This window comes from Melospiza melodia, chromosome 11 (assembly GCF_035770615.1).
Source record: "Melospiza melodia melodia isolate bMelMel2 chromosome 11, bMelMel2.pri, whole genome shotgun sequence".
NCBI classification, from domain to species: Eukaryota; Metazoa; Chordata; class Aves; order Passeriformes; family Passerellidae; genus Melospiza; species Melospiza melodia.
Genome location: NC_086204.1, coordinates 26899407 through 26909310, shown reverse-complemented (window position 1 = coordinate 26909310; position 9904 = coordinate 26899407). Strand labels below are relative to the sequence as shown.

Genomic DNA, 9904 nt, shown 5'->3' with positions numbered 1-9904 from the left:
TGATAATTTACTTTGGTGGCACTTTGGGAAGTTTCTCATCAACTGCTCTTGGCTGTTTCCTCTAGAAAAAGCTGGGAACTACAGCTGTGTGTGAGGAAGAGGAGGGAAAGCTGAGGTGGTTTCCTGTCCCTTCTCGGCCTGCTCTCTCCTCTGAGCATCTCAGAAACATCCTCCACTCCTGCCTGGAGACCTGGAACCAGACTGCTGAAGGCACCTGGAGAGCAAGGGATCCCATCTCCCATCTCACTTCCCTGGGGTTGCTTTATGTGCCAAACTGCTCCAGATGTAGTTTGGGACATGAAGAAAGTGTTGGGGAGACGAAGTGGCTGGGTTTTGCCTACTCACCTATCCCAGAAAATCATGGGAGTTACAAGAAAACAAGCTCCAGAAGAGGAGCAGGGCAGGGCAACATTCTGGGCACGGAGAGGCCCTTCTGCTGCCGAGGGCACGGCGCCCATCATTCCAGTGGCATTAGTGCTTTCCACCTCCACGCAGGAGGCACAGGATATCACGGTATTATTTTTAACCAGGGATATTTAGTGAACTTCTCACGTGCTGCTGGAGGGTCAGATTTATCCCATAGCCTCAGTCCCAGGGGACACTCCCAGTTATTTTTGAACCCATCAGAGCAGCAGAGGGATGCAGAGGCTCGGGAGACACAAAGTCTGGGGTTTGTCTGGCCTGTCCCTCTGGTCTGTGCTGCAGGGGCGTGCGTGGAGCAGAGCCCCTCATGCCTGCCTTGTCATCACCGCCGTCACCCCGGCCCCCACCATAAAACCCAAAACTTGGGCGAAGCCCCAGTTTTTCCTTTTCAGCTGAGACGATCCTGGACGCCTGCAAGTTTTGATCCTTTTCGACCTACCGCATTGCAAGACTTTTTTTCTCTCCCCCCCCCCCCCAGTTCCATTTAAACCTCAATTTACCCTGCGAACGAGTTTGGCCCTGCTCGGGCAGGTCCCGGTGGCCGTGAACATTCCCACGGGCGCCGCAGCGCTGCCGCCGCGGGAGTCCCTCCCTGCCTCCCTCCCCCGCCCCGCGGCTCCCCCGCCGCCGCCCGGAGCCTCCGAGCCCCCGCACGGAGCGCACGGCCCCGCTGGCACCGGCATCCCCCGTGCTTCCAGCGCAGCTCCCCGTTCTAGCGGGGCTAACTCATCAGCACGCAGCCCCGGCCAGGCGCGCAGCCGCCGGGTTTTGTTCGGCCACTCACTTCGGAGGGAGAGGTGAGGCCAGGGCAGGGGGAAGGAGCTGTTTGAAGCCCTTATTTTTGTGCCGCTCCAACATCTGTCCCCACGGGCGCCGCCACCCGAGGCCGGCGCTGGTGGCTAGTTTGGCTCTGCAGAAGCAGATGTTGGTGGGGCAGGGAGGCAAAGCCCTGAGTTTTAAACTGGAGGTGCGCTGGGACAGCGTGGCCCTGCCCGAGCCCCGGAGAGAGGCGGAAGGGTCCCCACAGCTCCCGCCCGGCCGCGGGGGTGCCTTTCCCCGCGTGTTTTTAAGGCCAGCGAAGCGAACGAGCCCCGTGACCGGAGCTGGCAGCCAGGACACGCTGGCCCCGGGCTCCGCGCACCGGGCGCGCCTGGCCCCGGGGTGACTGCCGGCAGCGCGGGGCTGGGGCGCGCGGCGCCGGGCGGGACCCGCCGGGGCCGGTCCGGAGGAGCAGGCGGCGTTCCAGCCCCCGGCCGCCTCCCTTCCTCCTCTCCGTGCCTGCCTCCCGCCGGGTCCGTCCCGCCCGGCGCCGCGGAGCGGCAGCGCCCGCCCGGCCGCACCGCCGCTCCCCGCGCCCCCCCCGACGGGCGGTTTCAAGTCCCCCCTTCCGAGGTCTCCGCGGCGCCGGCCAATCAGCGCGCGCTGCGCGCCGCGGCCCGCCGCCTTAAAGGGCCCGCGCGCCGCGCGGCGCTGGGGAAGCGGCGCCGCCCACGGGCCGAGCCGGGCGCGCTCTAGGACCGCGCGCCGCCGCCGCCCGCCCTCCCTGCCCGCCGCGGGAGGCCGCCCGCCGCCTCCAGAGCGGGGCGTGGCGCGGGGAGGCCCCGCCCCCGCCGGGCGGTGATTGGCGGCAGCGGGCGCCCGTCGGCGGCGGGGGCGGCGCTCGGCGCGGCCACGTTCGGGTGCGCGGCCAGCGGCGCGTTGGGCGCAGCGAGCGGCGGCGGGCGCGGGGCGATGGGGGCGCGGCGGCGGCCGGCGCTCTGACAGCCCCCGGCGCTCCCTCGGCGGCGGGCGCAGCGGCTCCGGCGGCAGCGGCGGCTCTCGGCGGCCGCCCCCCTCCTGCTCGGCGCGGACCATGTTCGCCAAAGGGAAGGGCTCGGCGGTGCCCTCGGACGGGCAGGCGCGGGAGAAGTAAGAGCGGCGGCGGCGGCGGCGGCGGCGGCGGGGGGAGCGGGGCGGCGGTGGCGGCGGGCGGCTTTGTGCGGGGCGGGAGCGGGGCGCCTCTTCCTCCTCCGACCCGGCGCTCGGCTGTTGCAGGCTGGCGCTGTACGTCTACGAGTACCTGCTGCACGTCGGCGCCCAGAAGTCTGCGCAGACCTTCCTGTCCGAGGTGAGCCCCGCCGCCCCCCGCGCCCTTTGTGCGCCGCCGCACGCCCGCCCTCCATCTTGCGCGGGGCGGCGGCGGCGCCGGGGGGTCGCCGCGCGTGGGGGCCCACGCCCACCCGCGACCACCCCCCGCCCGCGCCGCCCCCCCTCCCAACCCACCCCCCGCCGTCTTCCTCTCGCCCGCAGATCCGGTGGGAGAAGAACATCACGCTGGGCGAGCCCCCCGGCTTCCTGCACTCCTGGTGGTGGTAAGTGCGGGGGTGTCCCGTGGCGGGTGGGAGCAGCCCCCCGGGGGCGCGGGGCCCCGCGGGGTGCAGCCCCGGTAGTGGCGTGAGTCAGCAGCGGCGGCGAGCCCCGAACCGCCCCGGCTCCCGCTCCCCGCGGGCGTCGAGGCGCGGCGGAGCCACCCCCGGCCCCGCGGGAGCGGCGGGCAGGGTTCCCGCTGGAGAGCTGCCGGGCCGGCCGCAGGCACCGGGCTGTGCCGGTGCCGCTGGGGCGCCCAGGGGAGCAGGGCTGGGCGGCTGCGGGGCTGCGAGAAGTGTCTGAACTCTCACGGGGGTTATCCCTCGGAAGTGCTGCCTCTTGAAGGCTACTTTTGCTCCCTTAAGCACCCAGCATCCCCGCTCCTGAGTCAGGTTCCCGTAGTGTAAAGCTGGGATGCACAGCTGGATCCAGCTGTGGTGCCAGCCCAGCGAAGCCGCTCACCTGCGCTGACCTGGGTGCCCGATCCCCGATGAGTAACTGCTGTTCTCCCGTCTCTCCCTGCCGTGCAGCGTGTTTTGGGACCTGTACTGCGCAGCTCCCGAAAGGCGAGACACTTGTGAACATTCGAGTGAAGCCAAAGCCTTTCATGACTACGTGAGTAACAAGTTTCTAATCCTCGCGGTAATTACGGCGTTGGGGAGCTCCGGCGCACCGAGAGCCAACCTAACGTAACCGACTGGCAAAAAGCATGGGGTTTTTTTTTTAACCAGCAATGTTCTGATTTGACTGAACAGTATTTCATAATGTTGCAATTATGTAAATGAGCTCAGATACTTATCTTAAGCACTTAAAGGCATTCGGGCTAGTGGTAGAATTAAGAAGTTTTGCATAGCAATGGACGACAAAGCATTTATAGAGGGTCGATGGCAAGATATTTCATGCTGAGGACACTGTGGTGGTGAGATGTTTGATGCTGAGGGCACCTTGCGGATGGGCGGGGGTTGGATTTTGGTGGGGAGGAGAAGGGGGAATTCCCCAAACCGCTGTTGAATGCCCCAGTTAATATCTCCCTGCCTTTGGCAAGGCTGGGGGCTCCCTTGGTTTCCTGAGTCCTCCCTTGATCCCAGCAGGGGGGAGGTGTTGTCTTGTTGGAGCTGGGGTTGCAGACCCCCGTTGGTTGGTTGGTTGGTTGGTCATTGTTCATCTTGGCTCTCCATGGTTTGGGTTGCTCTCTGCAGAGATGGCAGCATGACCCAGGGATGGATGGTGGCATGCTTGAGTGTGAGGTGTGTCCCCAAGGATCCCCCTTGCCATGGGTGCATGGCATGTCTGCCCCATGGGCGACGGGTGGGCTGCCCGCTCCCGTCCTGCATCCGCCGCGTTGGGAGGAATGTGCATCAAAGGATTAGTCACCTGGCTGCGGGCTTGGACCCCAGTCAAGCGCCTTTAAACCTCCTAGCAGGAGCTGGTTTTGTCTGCTCCGGGGAGACTATGGTATGGAAACCATTTTTGCTCCCTTCCCAAGTTTCTGGTTGCCTGGACATGCCTGGCTGGGGATGTGTGAGGGTTTGCTGGCGAGCGGTGCCAGGCGAGCGTCTCGGGGACCTCCACGGCTCTCACACGCTGGCACTGGGCACAGCAACCACCCTGGGGCACGGGCAGTGCCAGAGAGGCTGGGCTGGCTGCTCAGCTGCCTCTTGTCTCTTCTCACCCCGCTGGGTCTGGGAGAAGTGTGTCTGGGTATTTGCTAGTGGAGTTTGTCTGTCTGTCTGTCCATCCCTGCGGCCACTGTCTGCATTGCTTGTTTTCGCTGGGTCGGATTAAGATGGTGAACTCCTGAACCAGGGGTCAGAGCTGATAACCAGCAGCATGTCTGGCAATTGTTGGCTTTTGCTTGCTTCCTGGATGTTTTGGGGCAAATTGTGGGGCGTTTGGGAGCCCAGATGGGACAGTGGGCTCATCAGGAGCAAGGCAAAGGTAGATCTTTGGGCAGCAGAGCCACAGGTGAAGATGACATTAGCAAGCAAGACCTGGTAATGCTCCATCCGCAGCAGCCTCCTCATCGTGTCTGAGGATTTAGTGTATTTAGAGAAATTAATCTTTTTTTAGCTTGGTAATAATTCTAACAATAGGCCTGAGTGCATTAGATGATTCGCATAAACTTCTTTAATACACGTTGCTTTAAGCTTACAGTAAATAGACACAATCCTGATTGTTTTTAATTCTCAGTGTAACGCAGTTTTCTAAGAGCCCCAAGTGCTTTCTTTACCTTTTGGGTAACTCCTGAGATTGTCACTGCCCTGTGCTTTGGCTTGGTGGCACTGGGTTGGTGTCCCCAGGCAATGTTTTGGCCCCAAGACAGGGCTTGTGCTTCTCCGTGGCGTGGCTGCTGACGGATGCTCAGGGTGCAGTCCCTCTCTGAGGAGTGGTGTTTTCCTGGCACGGCATGTACTTTACAGGGCAGGGACCTACCTGGCCAAAACTTAAATATTGACCAAAGAGCAGAATGATAACCATGGGAGTGTGAATAGAGCCTTGTTCCTCTCCAGCTCCCGGGCAGGTGAGCGTGGTGGGCAGTGTCAAACAGCAAACCCAGCGAGCCATCAGCAGTGCATGGCAGCTAAAATGGGATATGAGCCCCAAATGGGGCTGGATCAGTGAGTCATGAATTGCTTCATGTGGTGGTTGTGGTTAAAAATATCCCAGTCTAAGTCTTGCCCCAGGTTTGTCGAGCATTGTGTTTACACTTGGCCAGCAACGGGCAAACTCCGTGTGTCCTGCTTGGTGTTTGCCCAGAATATGGTTTGTGTTAACCCTGATACTGTGCTGCTGTGAGGACAGAAAGAGGGGGTGCTTTGGGAGCCTGGCATGTCATTTCCCCAAAACCTGGAGAGGTTCTTACCTGGGACACAGATCTTTTGGGAAGGGGGAGCAGTTCTCCTCATTAACAGGGTGGGATTTACATGGTGCGTCACTTCCACTTTATTTTCCAGCATAACTATGAAAACTGTTAGGAGCAGCAGGACAAATTCTGCTGATTTCCCCCTCCAGTTTTGAGTGTTTAAATCTTCAGTGAGAAATTAAAGCAAGGAAGGAAATTAAGAATCTAAGGAGAAATCCCACCACTCTTTTTTTTGAGGCGACTCTTGAAAACTGTGGAGTCTCCCCTAAGGTTTTTCTCCCAAGCTGGGACAAAAACCTGCTGGGACTTTGTAGAAAGGTGCTTGTTGGAGGAAGAACGATAGGAGTGGGGATTCACCTGGCACAGGCAGGAGGAATGCTGCTCTGCTCTACCCTTCCATCTCTGGCATGTCTGTGCATCTGTTAACACAATTATGAAGTTGTGTTGTTGCAGGGCTGTTCATCACCCTCTCCCACCTGTACCCAGAGAGTTTACCCAAGCTAACAACCCCACAAACGCCAACCCCTAAACTCAGCCATTGATTTGTGTTCCTCCAAGCCCCGTGGCGAGCAGGCCAGCGTTCCAGCGCGCTCCCAGGGCTTGCAAGGGGATCTCTGGTCATGACAGGGGATTTCAGCCGCCGCGTTATCTGGGAATTGGCCGATGGCTGCTCGCAGTTGAGCATTTCAACGCCGTGAAAGCCAATACAATTTGAGTTAGCGGTGATGACTGCCAGTTTAAATACCGCAGTGAATTTCTGTCAAAGAGCTAATACACAGAAAGGGGAATTGCAGAAAACTTGATCACCAGAACCACTTCAGTCGATTTTGGCCTCGAGCTACAGAAAATGAACTTAAATCTAGTTGACTGTTTGCTACATACTTTTTTTTTTGTGGTATTGCTCTGCCTGCACAGCCAGCTCATGGCAATGTGCAGGAGAGAAAACTCAGGATAGCCTTTAGCTCATGAAGACTTTGACTTCATCATGCCCTAGCTCTGTTTCCCCCAATTTCTTCCTGAGGAGGACCTGCACTTGGGAGCATTGGAAATACTGTTTTCCTTGCAGCACAAGATCTGCGGAGCTGTGGCTTCAGCTTGCCATTAACGCAAAGCATTGATTTATTTGTTTTTGTTTTTAACTTTGGAAAGCTGCTGCAGTTTTTTCCAACTTGGGTCTGGAAAGATGCTCTGCAGCAGTGGGGGTGGTTGCTGCTGGAGGTGCAGTCGTTGGTCTGGGAAAAGATGGTGTGTTGGGGGCTCCTGTCTTGGTTGGGGATAACCAGGGCTCCTCCTTTTTATATGGAAAAGTCTCCCTTTAGAGAGATCTCAGGGGTTCTGAAGCTCATGGGGATGGATGGATGGATGGATGGATGGATGGATGGATGGATGGATGGATGGATGGATGGGATGGGATGGATGGAGAATTCAGACTTGCTGGAGTTACCATGCTTGGTGGAAACAAGGTGAAGCCCAAGAGGCTGGAAGAACTTTGGTCTGCTGGCTGTACAGACTGGGGGTGTCCCAGGGATGGTTCTTCTGTGCTGAATCTGCCAGTCACACCCCATCCAGGTGTGGGGCAGGCATCACTGCCTGGGTTTTCTTGGGCTGCAGGGAGCATTTCCTTGTCACAGCACCAGCTGGTCCCTAGGGTCTGTGTGGCCAGCTCGTGGCATGGTGCACTGCCAGGTGACATGGCCTTGTGGGAGCCCTGGGAAGGGATGCTGTTCGTGCATGAAGGGTTTGTGTGGCTGTCTCCCCTCCCATGCCAGGCTCTCTTCTTGTTCCAGGACCAGTGGAGGCTGTAATGCCTTGTTTGAGGCACCCATGGCTGTGAGGGTGGGACCAGTTGTGAGAGTGTTGATCCATGAGTGATCCATGACTTCTGTGGTGGTGATGGTCCATGAGAGCTTTTCCAGTTGTGTGCAGCCAGTGTTGTGTAGAAGAAGAGGTGTTTGTGGGGCAGGTTTAGTGCAGTGCAGGGACAGGGCTTGGGAACAGCTTTGTGTGGCCCCACAGGCATTGCCTGAGCCCTGGGCATGTGGCTCAGTGGTGGCACACACCACTGCTCTGTCCTGTTTCCATGTGGGACCGTGCTCCGTCTGGGCTCCATCCAGCTCCACTCTGCAGGGACAGGGTTCCCTGGTAGGTAACCGGAGAGAGGAGTTTCCTTCAGGAGTGGCAGGCTGCCAGGAGCAGCTGCAAAACTCCACATCACTTCAAAAAAAAAAAAAAATGGCAACAAAAATAAATAAATCCAGATATTCCCTCTCGTGGCAGCGCTGGGCTCGGCCTTCCCTCCCGGTTAAGGGTACTGGTGAGCCTGGGTGTCCTTTAAAGCCTGCTCTTGCTGGAGCGCCCTGCAAGGGTGGATTAGTTTAATATTTTAAACAACATTGGCTGTCGTGACAGAGCAACCTCGGCTTCCAGAATTCGTGCTGCCCAGCAGCAGGACCAGGGCATTGCAGAGCAGCACCTTTCCACGGGTGATGCTCTTGGAGAAGGCTCCATTGTGAAACCGGAGGTCAGAGCCCAGAGCTTATGTCTTAGTCTTTGACTGGGGAGCCTAAATATTTATCCTGTTCTGTCCCTAATGAAAACAAATTGTCAACAGTTGTTCAGTAACTGACTAAATTAAAATCTGTAATTAGTCAATTAGATTAAAGAGTTGGCACAACCTGATTGTATCATGCTGGTTAGGTTATTAAGAGAAAGGGTGTGATTTTTAATTACTGAATGCTAATTTTGACGGTTTCAAATAGAAACAGACGTTCCCCCCCTCCACCCCACCCCGAGTGCCTGTGCAAAAGTAAGGCAGGGGATGGGTTTTATATCAACAAATGGTGCGAACACGCAAAGTTCCTCTGGCTCCGCTCCGGGAGGGGGTTCTCCAAAAAAGCCGGGAGCGGGATGGGAGGAGAGGGAGGATTTCTCCAGTCTTGCTAGAGGATGGGAAGGCAAGTGGGGGTTTGTGCCAGGGCTGGGTGCTGCCCATGGGGGTGCTGCCCTGTTGCCCATCTCAGTGTGTGCGGGTCCGCGTGCCCTCGCCTTGCATGAGTGCAGCAGCGAGCCAGACTCGAGCGTTTTTTCTTCTCCCTGTTTTTTAGTTTTGGTTGTTTTTGGGGTTTTTTTGTTTGTTTTTTTGTTTTGGTTGTGGGTTGTTTTTTTTTTTTTTATAGTATCTTTTTAACCCCCCCTCCCCCCAGTGCTTGCGAGGGGCCGGCTCCCAGCGGCAGGCCGAGCCCGCAGCGGGGAGGAGGAGGAGGAGGAGGAGGAGGAAGGCCTTGCCGCGGTGGCGAGCGCGGCAGCCCCAGCGCCATCCCCATCGCCATCGCCATCCCCATCCCATTGTCTGCCCCGGCGGCCACGTGGGCGAGCGCGGTGCGGCCGGCGCGGGGAGCCGCGGGGGGAGCGCTGCCCCCGGCAGATGCTGCTGGGCTCCGGCGGAGCACAAAGCTCCGGCCCTGCCCTCCCCGGCCGCCCGCGGGGGTCCCTGGGCAGGAACAAAGGGCGAGAGGGGCCGGGCCGTGCCGTGCCGTGCCGGGAAGCCCAGCGCGGGCGCTGCTGTCCGGCCGTGGGGAGGTGTTAGGTCAGGACGCCGTCTGTTGGGTACGAGTGGGACTTTCCTGTGCTCCTGATCATTTCCTTCCTTACCTTGGAAACTTGGATTTTCTCCTGCCTTTTGTTCCCGATTTTTCTCTTGTAAAGCTGTCCCTGGTTCTATTGGAAACAGCTGCCAGGGGCTGGTCCTGGGGAGCGGGCGGAGGGCTCTGGCTGCTGCTCCTCTCTTGCCGCTCACACCCCTGCAGCAGAGCTGGCACCGCTGGAATGGCACCGGGAATGGCACCGGGAATGGCACCCGGCTGTGCAGAGCCCTCCCTGGTGGGGGTGCCCCGGGGGGAGCTGCTGCAGCCACGTTGGTTCCTGGTTTTCCTTGGGAACAGAGGGGATGGCAGAGATGCAGCACCCGGAGCGCCTTGTGTGCTGGGACCTGCCCTGTGCCTGGTGCCCAGCCTGGCTGGAGCTGGGATGTGCCCTGAGCCTTGTGTCCAGCCTGGCTGGCACTGGGATGTGCCCTGTGCCTTGTGTCCAGCCTGGCTGGCGCTGGGATGTGCCCTGTGCCTTGTGTCCAGCCTGGCTGGCGCTGGGATGTGCCCTGTGCCTTGTGTCCAGCCTGGCTGGCGCTGGGATCTGCCCTGTGCCTTGTGCCCAGCCTGGCTGGCGCTGGGATGTGCCCAGCCTGGCTGTCACTGGGATGTGCCCTGTGCCTTGTGC

At 59.3% G+C, this 9904-nt stretch overlaps 1 protein-coding gene across 3 annotated transcripts in view; it reads left to right on the top strand.

The window, feature by feature from the left end:
* The first annotated feature begins 2214 nt into the window (after positions 1-2214).
* SSBP3 (single stranded DNA binding protein 3) overlaps positions 2215-9904 on the top strand; it is a 55343-nt gene continuing 47653 nt past the window's right edge. For 2 of the 3 annotated variants that reach the window (XM_063166156.1, XM_063166155.1), the window contains exons 1-4: positions 2244-2331; positions 2458-2530; positions 2713-2774; positions 3300-3384. In XM_063166156.1, the coding sequence (XP_063022226.1) occupies positions 2276-2331; positions 2458-2530; positions 2713-2774; positions 3300-3384 (276 nt within the window). In that variant the 5' untranslated portion in view covers positions 2244-2275. Of the gene's footprint in view, positions 2332-2457; positions 2531-2712; positions 2775-3299; positions 3385-9904 lie in introns of all 3 variants that reach the window. The other variant, XM_063166154.1, reaches the window with a different exon arrangement.